The sequence below is a fragment of the Perca flavescens genome, chromosome 24 (genome assembly GCF_004354835.1).
Source record: "Perca flavescens isolate YP-PL-M2 chromosome 24, PFLA_1.0, whole genome shotgun sequence".
Classification (NCBI taxonomy): Eukaryota; Metazoa; Chordata; class Actinopteri; order Perciformes; family Percidae; genus Perca; species Perca flavescens.
The window spans coordinates 2,259,126-2,277,980 of record NC_041354.1 but is presented as its reverse complement, the minus strand read 5'-3'; the positions used below and the strand labels follow the sequence as shown (position 1 = coordinate 2,277,980).

At 40.7% G+C, this 18,855-nt stretch overlaps 1 protein-coding gene, 1 long non-coding RNA gene and 8 other non-coding genes across 10 annotated transcripts; 8 read left to right on the top strand and 2 right to left on the bottom strand.

Moving 5' to 3' along the window:
- The first annotated feature begins 1,249 nt into the window (after positions 1-1,249).
- Positions 1,250-16,410, top strand: LOC114551045 (uncharacterized). Its single transcript, XR_003691810.1, has 3 exons — positions 1,250-1,723; positions 11,686-11,799; positions 15,733-16,410. It is a non-coding gene; the product is annotated as an uncharacterized LOC114551045 (long non-coding RNA).
- On the top strand, positions 2,707-2,779 carry trnam-cau (transfer RNA methionine (anticodon CAU)). Its single transcript has one exon. It is a non-coding gene; the product is annotated as a tRNA-Met (tRNA).
- Positions 3,000-3,072, top strand: trnak-cuu (transfer RNA lysine (anticodon CUU)). Its single transcript has one exon. It is a non-coding gene; the product is annotated as a tRNA-Lys (tRNA).
- Positions 3,242-3,312, top strand: trnag-gcc (transfer RNA glycine (anticodon GCC)). Its single transcript has one exon. It is a non-coding gene; the product is annotated as a tRNA-Gly (tRNA).
- Positions 5,488-5,559, bottom strand: trnad-guc (transfer RNA aspartic acid (anticodon GUC)). The gene has a single exon. It is a non-coding gene; the product is annotated as a tRNA-Asp (tRNA).
- Positions 5,757-5,829, top strand: trnam-cau (transfer RNA methionine (anticodon CAU)). The gene has a single exon. It is a non-coding gene; the product is annotated as a tRNA-Met (tRNA).
- On the top strand, positions 6,458-6,528 carry trnag-gcc (transfer RNA glycine (anticodon GCC)). Its single transcript has one exon. It is a non-coding gene; the product is annotated as a tRNA-Gly (tRNA).
- Positions 6,740-6,812, top strand: trnam-cau (transfer RNA methionine (anticodon CAU)). The gene has a single exon. It is a non-coding gene; the product is annotated as a tRNA-Met (tRNA).
- Positions 7,291-7,361, top strand: trnag-gcc (transfer RNA glycine (anticodon GCC)). Its single transcript has one exon. It is a non-coding gene; the product is annotated as a tRNA-Gly (tRNA).
- On the bottom strand, positions 13,835-18,744 carry nufip1 (nuclear FMR1 interacting protein 1). The gene is made up of 10 exons (XM_028572053.1): positions 18,129-18,744; positions 17,251-17,333; positions 17,014-17,118; positions 16,855-16,917; positions 16,690-16,766; positions 16,456-16,548; positions 16,116-16,297; positions 15,750-15,884; positions 14,624-14,895; positions 13,835-14,497 (listed from the first exon to the last, which is right to left on the bottom strand). Exons 1-10 carry the CDS (start codon positions 18,367-18,369, stop codon positions 14,042-14,044), a joined length of 1,707 nt encoding a protein of 568 aa, XP_028427854.1. The 5' UTR covers positions 18,370-18,744; the 3' UTR covers positions 13,835-14,041.
- Between the last annotated feature and the right edge of the window lie 111 nt (positions 18,745-18,855).

The window sequence follows — 18,855 nt, the reverse complement described above, 5'->3', positions numbered from 1 at the left end:
TCCTCAAATTTTAAGCAAGGAAGCTCAATAAAGCAAAAACTCCTAATGTTAATTACTCTGTATCCGTGTTAACAATTAAAGTGCTATTGGCACTTCCTTCTCTCAATGTGCTAGTTGACAATAAGGCCAAATTGATGATACAACTGTGAAATTGTGAGAAATAATATTGCTTACACATAAGTACAGCCAGTTTGATTTTATTTAACACTTTTTTATATCTTTTTTTTTTCTTCTTCTTTTTTTAGGTCAAAATTAGATTTGACCTAAATACAAGTTATTGTAATCAAATGCCATACATATGACTTAATTTCTTCCAGATTTGTGAAGATGTGCTACTGGCTAAACATGGCAAAGGTTTGCTGTAATGTTTTGACCGTGCTCTGATGTGATGAAAGCAGTATTAATTGTGGGATGATGTTGCTGATCATCTGTAATATGAAGGAGTGTATTTGCCATGTTTTTTTGTTTTTAACTAGTGCTATTTGAAAAGGGTAGAGGTGTTAAGTGAATGCCTTCTGCATGTTACCCCCACCTCAACTAACACACTAACCCCATTTTTTCATTAATTTCTACCCCCATTTCTGTCGGGGGTCACTGATTTCCTATTCCTAGTGCGCTTCATTTGCAGGGCAGTGACGACCCACCAGACCCAATTCACCAAGCAAAGAGTTAGGGCTGTAAAAAAATCAAGCGCACCCATCCATTGCTGGGTGCAAAATGGATGTAACATAAAAGTAACATCAATATTTTTTCTAACAAATCTTGATTTTTGTTTTTCATGTGTTCTTTATTTTAACTGTTTTGTTGACTTTATGTTGTACTAACTACCATCAGCCTAACCCGATGATAACATGTGAGCCTTCAGTGATCTGTGACATTTGATTTATAATTTTTTTTTTTTTGCAACATGAAATGTCTTTTTTTTTTATTGTCATTGCTGTAAAGTATTTCTATATGGTTTATGCATGGTGAAATTAAATTATTAAATATGGCTCTCAGTTGGTGCATGTCTGAATTTTGTTCATAACTGATTATCCAGCCATCACTCCAGATAAAATGTGCTCCTGAAACCATTCCTGGTTTTTATGCACTAACATGAAAGTATACAATTGAGCCAGCATTTCACAAACCTTTATTGATATAACTTTAGGTATGTATGATCAATCTTGCACGGAAGCTCGATTCTCGCGATATCAAGCGTTGACGAGAGAGTCTAATGACCCCTTCAAAAGTAAAAAGTCTGAAAACTGATATACTGCAATATATTAGTCTGGGTCACAATGCAATGTATAATATTTTATTAGCCAATTGATAATGTAGTCAGACTGATGCCACTGTTGTAACATTTTTATCGTGGTGCGATTGTGCACACAGCTCGCATGAGTTCAGCTCGTGACATCGGATCATGTTTGGCCTCCTCCCATTGGCTGCAGCTTAATTGAGGCGCCTCGGTGTCTAGAGGTCGCTTCACTTCTTGGACTGACGACGGAGGAATAACCTAGCTAGTCACCTCGCAGATATTACCGTTTAGTTTAATATTTTCGGTAAAGTTCATGTTTCAAGGTATAAATTATCGGGATTATAAGCGATTGTGGTGAAGTAACAGGACCCGCAGAACACTTTTATCAGAAACGGACCTCGGACATCGAGCTTTGCCGAGGACAATGGAGGAAAACGAAGCAAAAAAAGGTGTTCAATTCAGCGACGTTTTTGCGGCCACTTGGTGAGTAACTTTCAACTTAATAACATTAACCTTATGAACCATGCTGCTTTTGTGACTTTTTTTGTATCAGAGACGGTTAATAGAGAATCTTTGGTTGTATTTCCCATGTAAAAGCGCGTGTAAGATAGCTAGCTAGCTAATTTTTAAACGTTAAGGGGAGACACTACAGGTGTTTAAATATGCAAACGAAGCATTATCGGAAAAATGATCAGACAACCTTGAGATAGGTTGAACGTCATGGGCGAGCAGCTAACGTTATCTTAAAAGCTAATACGGGTGGTTGACTAAAATGGATTGCCAATGGCCAATGCGTGAACTATTTATTACTTACTTATTAATGTGTATTAGAGCTGTCAGTCTTCTTCTATAATACCATTCGAATTCCATTTGTTATTTTTTTTTTATATATTCGAATACTATTTGAATATGTAATGCTCATATGCAGCCTGTTACAAATATGTAGGCTACTACTCTACTCAGGCTAAACATTGTCAGTGCCCCTACAAGCACGTGGTTGTTGTTACACGTTCTGTCCACTAGATGGACGTCCAACATCAGCCTGGCCTTGAAGGGAATCTACGTCATGGCGCATTGCATTTCTGGCACGCGCTCTTTGTTTACATTATTTTCCACCACGCACACTGCGACCAGTAGTATTTTCAGCATGATTTTTTACTATTTTTTTATACTATTCGAATTATATTCGACTTTCGGAATTTGTTCCAACAGCCTTAATGTGTATATAATTGTTGTTTACTTTTTTAAATAGCGTTGCGTTTTGAAGTTGAACTCTGAAGTGTGTTGTACCCTTGTACCGAAGTTATATCACATTTGTGTACAGTGCTGATAGAGGCAGGCGATACAGTGGGAGCGAGAATATCCGTATATATCATTGTAAATTAGTATGTGGTTCCTCTTTGCAGCAGTGTTAATAACGTTCTCTTAGTTCCTATTTAAACACTTCCGGCTTAGTTGTATTCGGAGCCTCGTTGGCGCAGTAGGCAGCGCGTCAGTCTCATAATCTGAAGGTCGTGAGTTCGAGCCTCACACGGGGCACTTGTTTTGCTACCGAATTGACCATATACACACATGTACTAATAATTTATACTCTATTGTGTTTTACACAATTAATTTCCAACATTCTCCCAAACGATCCAGTGTTGTTTTTCACCATAGTGTAGCTTATTGCGCTACTCTGATTCAATCTATCTGGTTGGCTGGTACAGATAATAGTATGTGACATTATAAAAATACTGAGCTTTTCGTTGTGAAGCAGGCCCGGCTAGCTCAGTCGGTAGAGCATGAGACTCTTAATCTCAGGGTCGTGGGTTCGAGCCCCACGTTGGGCGCAATACTTTTTTCTACATTCTCCCCTCTATAGTAAATTGTGATTTAATGTGTATAAGTGATATTTTAGTTGTTCTGTACATTAGGCTTAGCACAATTTGTTTTTCTACATATATTAGTGGACTAGAACCTATTTTAAAAAAAAAAAGGATGGGTAACCATAGTATGTGAGCATTGGTGGTTCAGTGGTAGAATTCTCGCCTGCCACGCGGGAGGCCCGGGTTCGATTCCCGGCCAATGCAACACAATTTTTGCATTTTGTTGTTGCACTTCGACATGTCACAGAACAGACCAAAGAATGCAATCCGTATCGTGAGATTAGTGCACTGTTACAGCCCTAGTAGCGATCGCCTCTTTTAATCACACACGCCCTGCACCACAGACTGCCTGGATGCCACTCACCAGTGTCCATTCAGAGAGTGTCTCGTAGCTTGCACCAGCAAACCACGCTTTCAGGCCGTTATTCCCTGGAGCCGACATCGGTAAACACAAGAAGAAAATCAAAGATTGACTACTAAGCGCAAGAGGCGTCACTAAGTTTAGTTTTTATCAAAGATTGACTATTAAGTGCAGGAGCCGTCACTAAGTGTAGTTGTCCAGCGGGGAACTTGAGACTGTTTATTCTTTGGTTGGGGGTTTGCTGGGATCCTAAAGAGAACTGTTTTGGTGTTGAGAGAACGAAGCACTAAGTTGAATGTATTAAGCTGAAGATATTTTAATATCTTTGTTTACTTAGTTATTTTTGCACAACAAAAAACGGTGTGCAGCTCTATTATAAGTATCTGATCAGGACGAGGTATCGGCAGATATTCAATATTTAAAAAAGCGGATCGGGGGCCAAAAAAGCTTATCAGGACATCCCTATTGTTGGTAGTTAATATCACCACACAGCAGCTTTTAGGCATTTTTCTGTTGATGACTAGCAGACAAAATTGACGAGGAGGCACCTTCACGCAATACATGTCAATGGAGAGTGGAGAGTTATCTGTCAGAAAGCACAGGGGAGACACTTTGTTTCTCCCACTATGCCTCTAGAGTCGGTACTTGCTACGACGTCACTCTCTCATTCTCTCACTCGCTCTACCATACACTACCCAGCATTCACACATGCCTGCCCTGCTATTCTCTTAAAGAGATACGCTAAACGTGAGCAAAGTTAGAAAGATATTCACAGATTCCAACTTCCGGGATCAATTACTCTATAGCGAAATGTTATTAACTCACAAACGACGCATCTTTCCTAACATAGTAAGGTTAACAACGAGCTAGAAACTCATTTTCATCAAAATGAGCCGTCCTCAAATCTGGAGAAAGAACATTGGTCTCTACGAGCAGCCGGTGGTGAGATATGAAATCGAGGGAACAGATTTTTATTCTGTGCGCACGGTTTAGTTTTTTTTTCTCAGCTGACCCTAGCGGGGCTCCGTGGAAGTGACCGTTCTGATACTGAATACTAATGCTATCTTGTGTCAGGTAAAGTATTTTATTAAAAGGCCCTGAACACCTACACAGGTGTTTTCATTTAACCTGGCTGATTAGACCTCTTCCCAGGACTGTGTGGGTGTGTTTAGACTGATTGATTCCTGAGTTTCTTTGTTGCACCTGTTAGGGCAGGACTAGTCTATATCCACGACGTTCCACTTCCGGGATTGTTCTGGTGCTGCTGGAAATTCCACCTGATGTCCCTCTTTTAGGCTGCATGTCCGTTACCTTCTGCATTCTTTGTGTTGTAATTTTAAACTCCGGTTGATTTATGAAGAATATGGTTAACTGCTCCTTAGATCTCTGCAGGGTAAATCGAGACAGCTAGCTGGACTATCTGTCCAATCTGAGTTTTCAGTCAACGGTGAATTTTGTGAACCGTTCCTACCCTGGTAGAATTCTCGCCTGCCACGCGGGAAGCCCGAGTTCGACTCCCGCCCAATGCAACATAGTTTTGTTACATTGCTGGAGTGTGAGGGGCTACTCCAACCTCTTCTTGATTAAAGGAGGGTTTTTCTTCTGCAGCCGCACTAAATGTTTGGAGAGTTACTGTAATACGCTATGTTATGATGTGATCCGAGTCAACATTTATTAGAGATGCACCGATTGACCGGCTGGTGACCGGAATTGGCCGATTATATATTTAATTTATTTATTGTACTATACATATCATTCGTCAGCTTTTCATTCCAGACTTACTTGATTTTAGTTTTTAGTTACAGCCACAATTTACGAAATATTTAGACACAGTTATGTACAGGTTTTTTGAAGTCTTAAAATGCAAATTTTATGATGGACACCTATTGAGATGTACAAATTCTGATGGCCTAGATTTCAGAAAAGTTGTTTATTTGTTGATTTAGTTGTGTATTTTTTCAGAGAAATTGTCTAGATTGATTAGATGGTGTAAGTATAGATATCTAAAAAGGGAAACACTCCCCGTCGGGGAATCGAACCCCGGTCTCCCGCGTGACAGGCGGGGATACTCACCACTATACTAACGAGGAGACATTTACATGTTTTGGCTCCGCCCCTTTTTAATTGTTCATGCACAACACAACAAAAACTGTCATTTGACCTGGCCCTAGGCTAGGGTTCAATTCCCGGCCAATGCAACAGACTTTTGTTACACTTAAAGCAACAACCAGTCTTTTCTGTTCATGTCCAACAAAAGCACTTGATGATTTGTCTGCCTACTTTTTGGGCCTCGTTGGCGCAGTAGGCAGCGCGTCAGTCTCATAATCTGAAGGTCGTGAGTTCGAGCCTCACACGGGGCAGTTCTTTTGTTACATATTCGCCTGGAGTTATCTGCAGTGACACAGGGGGTCGATTCCGGAAAAAAATATAATCACAATTATTTCGGTCAATATTGAAAATTGAAAAACATGCTGTTTTGTGTGAAGAGGTTTCATTTGTTGCTTACTAGCTAGCGTTAGTTTAGTTGAACTAAAGCAATTTTGGCTAATAATGCTAGAAAAGGGATGCTGTGATAGCTGCTGAGGAAAAAAGGACGTTTATCAATCATGATGTTGAGCAAGTAATTTATCAGGCTGACTGTCCTGGGACAGTGTCTGACTGTCTAGGGACACTCCTCAGGACACTACTAACAGGACAGGACAGTTGCTGGCAGGACAGTGTCTGACTGTACTGTGACTCCCATGACTCTAACTGTCCTACTCCTGAGGAGTAGTGTCCTGAGGAGTGTCTTGTGACTCCCAGACACTGTCCCAGGACACTACTCAGGACAATACTAACAGGACAGTTTTGCTGCCCATGACTACTACTAACAGGACAGGACAGTTTTTGATGCCAGGACAGTGTCTGGGTGTCCCGGGACACTACTCAGGACACTACGAACAGGAGAAGACTTTTAGAATCGGCAACCCACGTCCATTCGTTATGTGAGCATTGGTGGTTCAGTGGTAGAATTCTCGCCTGCCACGCGGGAGGCCCGGGTTCGATTCCCGGCCAATGCAACACTCTTTTCACATGACAAAGGATTATCATTGCTCCGCTGGGTCTGTGGCAATGCTGTTCACAGACTGGGGGCATTGGCTAGGGTTTGATTCCTGGCCAATGCAACAGACTTTTGTTACACTTAAAGCTAGGTTTTTGTATAAAGGACAACCAGTAGTTGATGTTCATGTCCAACAAAAGCACTTGATGATTTGTCTGCCTGCTTTTTGGGCCTCGTTGGCGCAGTAGGCAGCGCGTCAGTCTCATAATCTGAAGGTCGTGAGTTCGAGCCTCACACGGGGCAAGTCTTTTGTTATGTATTCGCCTGGAGTTATCTGCGGTGACACACTGCTATCGCCACGAGTGACAGCTTTATTCGGCTTGTTTTCTGTGAACGATGTGGCGAGGGGGTAACGGTAAGGCAGAGTTAGCAAGCTAATGTTAGCTAACTAACATTGGCTGGCTCGCCGTGCTTTCAGGCGAGCCATTTTGTATTTGTTTCAAATCGGCAACATAGACGTAATGAGTGGCACATAATGTGAAGTAACATGGCATTTTATTTTGTTTGTTTTAACTTGTCCATTGGGGCAAGTAAATTTCTCTTCCACTTGCCCTACAAAAAATCCACTTGTCCCGGACAAGCAGACAAGCCTTAATGTCGAGCCCTCCACACTGGCAGGGAGAAGGATCTCTAAACTGCACTTTCTGTCCTTGAAGACCTTGAAGAACCCTCATGTCTTGTCAGTGAAGTGGGCGGAGCTGCTTTTGAAGTTTGCAAGTGAGCATTGGTGGTTCAGTGGTAGAATTCTCGCCTGCCACGCGGGAGGCCCGGGTTCGATTCCCGGCCAATGCAACACAGTTTTGTTACATTGCTGGAGTGTGAGGACAGGAATGAAGAAAAGGCATGCACTAAATGCACGACCTGAAGCATTACGTGGGGGGCAAACATTAGTGAATATCGAGAGTTTTGATGCACAATGGTACTCTGCCATTGCAAATGTAGTGGTTAACAGGTCATCTCCATGCATATACAGACTACCTTTAACAATTCTCTACAATAAACAAACCCCCTCTTAACCCCCCCTGACCATAGGGGACAGCAGAGAGAAATGAGAGAGTGACTGAGAGGGTGTGGTGGCAGGTGTGGTGGTTGAAAGAGCAGGGGAGGTGGTCAGGTTGTTGTAAATGGTGTCATAGGCACAGATTTATTTTTTCGTCCGTGGGTGCTCACAGGCGCAAGCCCTTTTTAAAAAAAAAAAAAAAAAAAAAAAAAAAAAAAAAAAAAAGTAGTCCAAAATTGTCTGCATTTCAGAACCTTAAGAAATGGACAGCGTCCAATGCGAACACACACGCCTATTAACTCGATAATTTAGCCATAAAGTAGGCTTTCAACTCAGGACAGCGCCACTTCTCACAAATACAGATAGGATTGGAGATGAAAAGATTAACTGGCACGTAACCGCGAGCAGCTTCGTGGGAAATTAAGAATCAATGACACCAACATAACCAATCACACTATGACAGACGCTCCACTCAGCACCAACTGCAATGTTTAATTGCACGGTATCAGCGCCTATGGATGGTGTTGATTTTGGATTGAAAAAGTGGGAGAAAAGAGTTACATTTGTCCACTCTGAAGGTTGTAGAAACTTTGTCAGGTGGGTTAAGAAGTTTGTTCTTTGTAGAACACCAGGGAAGCACACAAAAGCAAAAACCAAAACGTAACGGTAGGAGGTAAACATCAGTAAATATTGAGAAGTGTGAGCTGCAAGGTCTGTGATACATTCCCATTGCAAATATTCCTTTAACATTGATTAACAGGGCCAAAACACTTATACGTTGATTATAGCGCCCCCTAATGGCCAATCTTCGGCAAATTTGGTACAGATTCTCAGAGCGGCATGCAAACGAGAATTTCGTGTGGATTGCATTTACTGTGGCAGAGATATTGCAATTGCAAATTTCCCATTGAAATGCATTAAGTTATTGGCCAAAACAAATAAACGTTGCGTATAGCGCCCCCTAAAGGCTGATATACGCCAAATTTGGTACAGCGCATCGTAGTGAGATGTTGAACAAGGATCTCAAGTCGTTTGCTGATAACATTTAATTTGGCAGAGATATGATAAAGTTAGTGTTTAGTAGCTAGCTAGGAAAATTAGTTTGGTCGTCAAATGCGCATACTTTAACGTAGCAAAATTCCTTGAGTAACTTTTGGTCAGGTCCATCTGGAGATGCTATCTACCAGGTTTCGTGCAGATCGGTCGCACGGCCTAGGACGAGTTCGAAAAAGTTGGTATTGCACGATATTGCGAAAAAACTTTTGAGCGGAAATGGGCGTGGCCTATATAATAGTGATTCAGCTTTATTCAATGTGCGATGTGTAATGTGGGAGTTAAAGGCAAAAAAAACATTATAGCGCTACCTAGTGGTCCACATATGTAACTTTTGGTAGGTGTGGTCCAGGGCCCATTGTCCATCTACCCTGTACATTTAAAGTTGTTTAAAGTGGTGGAAGTGAAGTGGGTCAATTGTTGCGCCTGAGGTTCTTGCGGAGTTTCAGACCAGTCCTGAAAATGGCAACCCCCCACCATGTATGGTTTAGGCTGTAGTCTGAGTTTTAGGCGGAGAAGAATAATGATGATGGAGGAGGAGGAAAAAAATGTATCCTTAGAAAAACAATAGGGTTCCACAGCCCTGCTGTGCGAACGGTTCTTGCAGACTCGGGCTTGGACCCCGAAAAATTACCCCAATTCATCATCAGATATTAAAGGTCCCATGACATGGTGCTCTTTGGATGCTTTTATATAGACCTTAGTGGTCCCCTAATACTGTATCTGAGGTCTCTTTTATATAGACCTTAGTGGTCCCCTAATACTGTATCTGAGGTCTCTTTTATATAGACCTTAGTGGTCCCCTAATACTGTATCTGAGGTCTCTTTTATATAGACCTTAGTGGTCCTCTAATACTGTATCTGAAGTCTCTTTTATATAGACCTTAGTGGTCCCCTAATACTGTATCTGAGGTCTCTTTTATATAGACCTTAGTGGTCCTCTAATACTGTATCTGAAGTCTCTTTTATATAGACCTTAGTGGTCCCCTAATACTGTATCTGAAGTATCTTTTATATAGACCTTAGTGGTCCCCTAATACTGTATCTGAAGTCTCTTTTATATAGACCTTAGTGGTCCCCTAATACTGTATCTGAAGTCTCTTTTATATAGGCCTTAGTGGTCCCCTAATACTGTATCTGTGAAGTCTTTTATATAGTTAGTTAAATCAGTGTAACCTGTTCAGCGGTTGTAGCCGACAACAGTGAGTTATTTTAAGCCAAGAGAGGGGGGCTGTAAATCGGGAAGAGAGGACTGTGAGTTTGCAGTGTGTTTAGCGATTGTTGCCGTAATTCTAAGCCAATAAATTGTGTTCAGTCCGGTGGAGAGGATGGCAGGGTAGTGCTATTTTTAGCGGTTCTGACTGTAGCTAATTCTAAGAATGAAAAAAATTGATCGGTGTGGTTGGCTTTCAGGCCTCGGTGCAGTAGGCAGTGCGTCAGTCTCATAATCTGAAGGTCGTGAGTTTGAGCCTCACACGGGGCAAGTCTTTTGTTATTTAATTATCTGCAGTCACACATACAACATGTTTACCTGAGCAAGTATGTTAAATAAAAATTAAATTTTTGTTTTGGCTGCATTGTGGGCCTTATTGGTGCGACAGGCATGTAAATCACGATTATTTAACACGATTATTCATTAACCTTTGGATATAATGGATAATGTCCAGGGTATAATCTGTTAGTGTCCTTTATCTCACAGAAAGAGTCTTTGGATCAGAATAAATTCTATTTTGTGAGTCGGTTCAGCTTTACAGATATCACACATAATTTACACAGCTAATGAACAATTCCAGATACATAACACATTGTGCATCTCACATCACATTTTCAATCACTATGACCACTACTACTTTCATTACTAAACATTGTGACAAAAATAATGTTGCTTATTTACTAAGGAAAAATCCAGCACATAGGCGGTACCTTAGAGTAACGTTACGTGAAACAGCTGATTTAACGTCCCTGCTCATTTTACATACAGTTTAACAACTAAACTAAATGCTGAGGGAACATTACTATGTTTTTTCATGTTGTTTTTGAGCAGTATGCCTATATGCACCGCCACTAAGCTGGAAAAACTTTTAAGTAAGTGAATACAGCGTGTCAGGAGAATACAAAGTTTACTACAGCGGGGAGGCAGTGGCAGAGGGAACGCAGCCGCAGGGTTAGCTAACGTTAGCTGCTCCCAGACAACCAAGTTGGTTTTGCCTTTTTTTCTCACCAAAACGCTGCTGTGGCTGCCATCTTTATTTGCGAGTTTTTATATTCCAGCGGAGGATATGCACACAACTTGCCTCCCTGACTGTATAGGCTGAGAGAGTTTATGGCTTCGGGAGGGGCGGATGTGCGCATGCGCGTGTTATTCAGAACACAAGACAAAATAAGAGTGGTCTTGCAAAACAGAACATGGCAAAATAATTGTTTTTTCTCGATTATACTATTTTGGTGATCGTTGGGAGCCAAAATCGAAATTGAAATCGAAATTCAATTAATTGCACAGCCCTACTTTAGCCTGCATTTACACTGACTGCATCGGTCGTCAGCCAGTGCGACAAAACACGTCTGCCCATTCATTTTGAATGGGGGAAGCGCGTTTAGGCTGCGGCGGTGTGTGCCACAGGGGGGAGCTGAAAAAGCCTGCAGCGCCCTGCAACAAAAAGTTGACACAGTCAACTTTTGGAGAAACGCAACCCGACATCACACTGTGGTGGCCAATTATGTAACCAGCAATCAGACTTGTCAGTCTGCTTTGAGGCGGTGTGAGAGTCCCGCACAGTAGGAAACAGGAAACATCCCTGTCTCTATCGCTGCTACAAGAACATTTTAAAACACTATGAGGGTAAAAAATTAAACACAAGCACTGAACTGCCCGGAGTTTGTGTAACAGCTGTTTCCAGCAACAACAAAGCACAGTCCCTTCGTCTTTTCTTTTTCTCTTTCTCAATAAAATTAAGCTGCCTTCAAGTATGGTCTTTACTCCACTCGTACTATAAAAGAAAGCTGGTTTAATTTAGCAGGAGTACAGTACAATTCAGTGTGTTACATGATTTCTTTCTCATGCAGTCCACCATGCATTTGTCGTCAGAGATGATGACTTCATATATGAGATGAAGAGAAAAAGAAGAGATGAAAGGACAGCCAGCTTACCTTGCACGGCATCTGGATTCACGAGATCAGGTAAGATTCATGAGATCACGTATCACACAAAAATCCATCTTCTCAGGCTTCAAGTAACACGTTTGTGTCTGAACTACCAGCTTTATGAACCAATCAGCATTCGATGAGAAGGTACTTGCAGCTACGGGCGTGGTTAGGTTTGTGTGACACCCACGGCTTAGCTGTTCGCTCAAAACAACAGTGGCTGACATGATAGATGGATGGTTCATCCAATCCCCTGCTAGGAGTTTTTCTGTTAAAGTGCCTGCCCATTTTACATAGTTTTTAATGAAAGCTTTTCAGATGGTTTGTGTAAAAAACAAACATCTGGCTCGTCAGGTTAACAGCCATCATCTCTTCCCAGGATGCTAAACGAAAACTCACATTTGGCGTCATGTGAGAAAGCCACCGATGGTCGATGGTCATAATGGCGTTGTTACAACAACCAGGAGCACTGACGAACGAAGCAGTATCGATAATCTTGACAACGACCACACAGAGGTTAAATAGCTGAGTTTCCCTCCCATTCAGTCGGGACTGAAGACTGAAGCCGTCTTTCAGATGAGAGACGAAACGTCTTTGAGCACCTTTAACCAAGTCAAGTTGCCCTTGATTTTTAAAATTTTCTCTGAAGCTTTCCCAAAATGTGTTGCCGTGAATGTAGTCTTGTAAAGACTGTCCAGCTTCCACATTGCTGAACTCTACAAACAGTGGGTTAACTCTTAACACAACTCCCAGTCATTATATGACTTATATGATTATATGACCAAGTACTGACTTACAGAGGCCACAAATATAATGTTCTTCTCATTACATGTGAAATAATTATCATGCAGTTGTGTTGACTTGCATACCGATAATCAACTTTACTGTTGCTGGCCAAGTGTTTGAGACTAAACAGAAGTTAAAAGCTCAGGTGGTTTCTAGGCAACAAATCTGTATATTAGGGGTGCAAGAAAAATCTATACACTTGATTATTGCAATATTTTATTTTGCAATACTTTATTGATTATCAAAAAGGCAATATTGTTTTTTTATACCGTGTGTGTGTGTGTGTATATATATATATATATAACGTTCAAAAATATTCATGTAAGACAGTGGTTCATGTTTATGTTGTGTTTAAACCCCCTACCGCTAGATGGCTATGCTGAGACGCACCACTAGTGTCCTCGCCTAGCAGTGTCTAACAGTGCCTAACAGTACCTAGCAGTGCCTGACTTTTTGCTAGAGGCTACCAACGTAGCTATGGCTGAACTTGGCCTACTTTAGCATATAAACATTAGCTCACTAAGAACATGTGAACCACAATCCCAAACTGGCAGTTTGATTTTCTGTGTACTGAATCGTTTACCTAAAGTAAACTTCTTTGACTTTTATGAACATCGTAATTTTTTAAATATTAGTTTTTCTAAAATGATACTTTAAAAAAATCCCAATATATCCCCTTACGCACAGTATCGAAATATATTGCAATATATTGAATCGTGACCCATGTATCGTAATACGCATCGTATCACCAGATTCTTGCCAATACACCACCCTACTGTATATACTGTAGCTGCGCTGTTGAAACTGGAAAGTAAACTCTTAAACAGAACCTTTATAAGAAGTATCTTGTTTATTTTAGAGGAATGTAATGTTCTTGATACCGCAAGTGTCAATACAGTTGATCATTATTATAAGTCATTTCACAGTTTATCTTCGCTTTTTTTCAGCTTTTATCCATTGTCCATTGGTTATAATGGTGTAACCATAGAAATAGAATGAAATCTCATTCTATAGGTGTAACAGAATAATTTGCTAAATGGATAGTTAAATTAATCAAAACTCTCATCTTGCCTAATACTAAGTGGATGTTTATACACTGCCTATAACATTTTGTGTTACTGCTAATTATATAATAAAGAGCTGTAAATACACATAATTAATATGGATTCCCTTCATTTTCAACTCAACAACTGTACGTTGTACAAGCAATAGCAAATCATAAACATATATCCATAACTCAAGCTTAAAATTAATTTAAACATTTGAAGAAATGTAATATGATCTATAGAGTTGATGTAATTTATTTCACAAGAAAAAAGGTTGTCTTTCTTCAGTATACAACATGTTACAAAATATATATATGGATATTGTTAGTCAAACAAATCACATACAAAATAAGTCCTTGAAAAATAACAATTTGAAAGAATTAACATCAACCTCTGAAAGAAAGAAAATCTCTCTTTTATGCTTAGAACAAAATAATTATTATTCTTTAGGACATAACAGCACCAGGGCTCTCCCATATTTCATCATCGGAAATATAAGAGGTAGATCGGATTTGATCTGTGCTTGTCAAATAAGGGTTGTGGCAGTCTTTGGTAGTGGTCTCTTTAGTATTTTGGATGAAATACCCTGCAACCTGCTCCACAGGAGGATCCTTGGATGATTCTGAGCAGGTATGCAAGTACTGGTTATCCACAGCAGCTTTACTTTTTTCTAAATTCTCCTGATAACTAACGTTTACTGAACTTCTCTCTCCACCAACTAGAGAGGTAGACCGAGGCACAGCCCTGGCTTCTTCGGTTGGCTTTTCTTGCCTTCCTTTATGCTCTCCGGTTGGGATAGCTGGTGTGACTTTATCCTCCAAGCCAAAGAAGTTGTTTTGGACAACATAGCGCACACACTGCAGGAGGACATTCCTCTCATGGCGAATATCTGGGGCCAGTAACTAAACAAAGTTAAAGAAAATAGGGAAGCTTAGGAGGGCTGAGAAGATGCATTATCTAGATAATACACATTTAAATTGTATTCTTTCAATTCAAAACTTCTGTAAAATGTGCTTGTATAATCTTACCATCTGAAGTAGAGTGGGACGACGGGCCTGCGGTGTATCTTGGTGTCCTCCTCTACCGCCCCTTCCTCCCCTGCCTCCTCTTCCCCATCTTCCTCTTCTGCTGTTAGGTGTGTGAAGGGCACAGTTAGGGCGGGCGTCTTTCTGAGCCTCTGTAACCATAGAAGAGGTTTCCAGGCCTCTAGAGGGTCCTCTGTCCTGGGAGTTTGGTGGCATTGTATTTAGCAGAGCTTGGTTTTCTTGTATAAGGTCTTTGGCTCTCTGGATAGGGATGGCTGAAACACAAGGAAAAAGAAGAACAACACAATTTTAACGGTTTTCCCGCAACATGCTATTTCCCAATGTGTATTTTGTGTATTGATGTGTATATAACCCTGAATAAAACCAACCTACCTATAATATAGACTTTCTTGGGTCAAATTAAACTACTTACTACTTATTATCTGGGGTTTAGATAAAAAGTAATGGCCAAAGATGTCTCAGTGCAGTTATTTACATAGAGACTGAATAAGTGTAATTTCCACATGTCTTTGCTATTTATAATAAATACAATAAAAAAAAGTTATAAAATAACATTTTGAGAACTTCCAAGTCCTGTGGAAGTTTTATTCTCCATACTTCTCAGACTTTCCAGACTCATGAAGGAATCCCCAAATTATAAAACAAAGACACTTCTCCACTTACAGTTAGCAAGTCAACTTCACGTTCCACCTACAACAAACTCAACAGTGTGATTTAAAATTACAGCCAGCAGTGCCTAGATATAAAAAGTGGTATGCCACTCTTATTTTAGTGCTGTATGCCAATTCTTATAATGATTCCTACTGGCATATGCCACTGCTCTAGTAATAGTATAACTACATTACATTTATTTAGCTGATGCTTTGATCCAAAGTGACTCACAATAAGTGCATTCAACCATGTTGATATAACCCAAAAATTGCAAGAATCATGGAAGTACATAAAGTTCATTAAATGTGCTGATCTAATTCAAGTACTACATTTTAGAGGCAATAGAGACGGGGACGCTTTTTTCATGGGCCAAGGGGAGTCTGGAGTTTTTTTTGTCTTGAGACCAAAGTTGTTGAACTAATACGCATTCTGTTCTGTAGGATGGTGGCAAACGTACCCTCTGGTTCTTCATCACTTTCACTCATGGAGCCGTAGTTGGCCACCAGGGATCCCAGAGCTGAGCTCATCTGTTTAGGCGCCACAACCAGTACACCAGTCCTGGACTCAGGAGCCGGGTCCTCTCCGTCTGAATCTGGAAGCACATGAGAAACTCATTGAAATACATATCAGTTACTTGTTGATTTTTTTTTCTTCTTAAAATGAAGACAATATCAAACCAACAGTATTTGGATTTTGTCTATGATGTTAATGATGACCCAAAACAATAACATAGATGTGACAATAAATGCATGGTGACATATTTTAGGTGGTTGTTTACAGTCTTGAATACTGTGCCCCGTCCATTTCAGACAAAGTCACTCACCATGATCACTGCTGGCCAGCGCTCCCAGTGGATCCCCGTCCCTGCAGGGCTGGGTGAGGGGTGGAGGTCTTTCTGTAGCACTGCTGTCTGATGGGTGAGGGCCCAGAGGGTGTTGCCCATGGAACCCTCTGTTAGCCCAGCTACGGCCCCTACCCCGTCCTCTTCCTCTGCCTCTCATTCGTCTGTAAATAAAATATTGAGATTTAGATGAGATTAGCCCAGGTCTCACGTCAAAGTAAATGAGTCTAAATATACCCTTTACTCTTGTTTGCAATAAAAGAGAAATTAAAAAAGACGCAGTGCAAAATATGTCATTTAGAGGTCAAATTTGTACATTTACCCAAACTGAGTTGTCTCCAGAACTGCTCCCGTCTCCTCCCGCACCTCCATCACTTTTTTCTTCTTGTCGATATTCTGAAGTGTTGGATAGTTTCTGGAAAAACAAATTGGTTCAAGTTGAAAAATGTATGTATATACGACATAGAAAATCATCCTTTGGTATGAGGTCATTAATAGTTCAAATATAAATTAGAATGGCTGCCACAGTTTCAAAAATCTATTTGTTAATACTGACTTGCGCCTCTCCTCTCTCCATTTTGCAATCTCGTCTGGTGTGTCCAGCTTGATCCTTTTTGCGCCTGGTGCATGGTTCTGCAGTCAGGATATAACATAACTGATATTAGCAAAGGAAAATACTGAGAGCATACGTTTCAGATACACAGGGACTTGTTTGACCTACATTTTTCCAGTGGATGCTCACTATTTTTTCATGAGCCATGAAGCTGCAGTCAGGTACAGAACACTACAAAAGAGATTTGATAGAGGTAGAATTTGAATACTGATTTCCATAATTGACATGAAATAAAGCAAAACATGCCTGATAAATATATCAAATTACCTTGACATGTTGAGAAACATGTTCCTCGTACTTCTCTTGGTTTTTGAAGCCCCGGTCACAGGTGTCACAAAAATGAGAATACTCTGGTTCTTTTTTATTTTTCTGCTGTGGATTATAGACATCAATTCACTAATGTTGCTGGGCTTGTTCTCAGTGCACAGTGCACTGCTGTTGTATGACAAACACTATTAAGGTCAAAATCAAGATTTATGTGATAAAGTTCCATCAGATAGGTACCCTTTTCCCAGGATTAGGGGCTCCATAATTCTGTCTTCCACCTCGATGACCACCTTGATGCCATTCCTGATCAAAGTTTTGACCTGAAGGCAAGACCGAAGTTGAAGGCATGACAGCATCACACACACACACACACACCACACACACACACACACACACACACACACACACACACACACACACACACACACACAACTCAATCCTAATAATATGACAGTATTTTCTTCATGATTATTAAAAGGGGCACTCCAATTTGACACACAAAGTTGAGTTTACTCGACATAGGGAGTACTAATCCGCCTGTAATGTCTTCCGTGGTCTTAAGGAACTTTCTCAAGTCTGAGAAATAAACTTCATAGTGATGTAATCTGGGTTATCTCATTTTAGGCTTGGAGACTGCAATTTTTTAACACTAAATTGCCAGAGTAGGCTATCCCTTTAATACTTTCCTACAGTGTTTTTAAATTTTTAAATTGTCTTAAGAAAAATCATTAGTAATATGGCCATGATGACCAAGTAGATACATGGATTCCTCATGTAAAATGGCATAAATTAGTTGGATTACTTAAGGAATTCATGCAGCCTGTAAAACCAACAGGGATAACACTCAAACTACAGTATATTTATGACACTGGTTGTAATTTTGACGGTTGATTAAGTAGGTTAATAGCCTTTATAATTATATCAAGTAATTTAAAGGAGAATACAGGTCAAGTGATAGGATAAAATGTGCTGCTTACAGATAAATTTGTTGGCTAATTTAAATTTGATCCGTTACAAAACTAACTTTTTCTAGATGTGAAAAGTAGCAAACCGTAAGCTGGCAATAATACCATGTGTGTTAGGGTTTGATCAGCGTTATAGGCTAACTTACTCACCGCGTGGACGTTTAGATCCATAGTTTCCACGGCCTGCTGGGAAACCAAACCCTGTCGCTGCCCCGTGATGCCATCCCGCCTGGCCGCTAGAGTCCCAGATGGGCTCGGAGGACGTCTCGCCCCAGCTCCACATGCTGGGGTGGAAACTGCTCGAGTGGGGCTGCTGCTGCTGGAAAGGCTGCATGGAGTTTGGAGGGGGACAGCCGAAGTCCGGCGGAGGATAGTGTCCCGGTTCATTCATACTCCGTGCCTGAAGTCGTTGCTCACGGAGACAGTGAAATAACGTTATATTTGAAGTAAATTTAGGTTTCTCACCACGCAGCTCTCACATGTGCATGTTTTGCTCTAGTGTAGTTTACACACACGTTCGTCACTTCCGCGAGAGCAGGAAGGACGTGAACATGAACACAACCAAAATAAAAAAAAACGAATCTAAAAAAGGGCGATAGTTATCACCCTGTAGCTATGATAGTTTTCTTGACACATTGCCACTTGCACATACCATGCTCCACCGCATCAGCGTTTCTTATGTTCAGACTGTGTGTCTGTGTTACAAAAAATATACAGCCAGTATGTTTGCGAAAACGTCTCGCGAGATTTAACAGTGATCTCATTTCCTTGGGGTGCCTGGTTGAGGAGAAACCCCGTCTGGAATGTATTTTCTACTTGATTAGAAATGTACATTAGAAATGTTGCCATGTGTGGGTTATACGTAGCGTCATAAGTT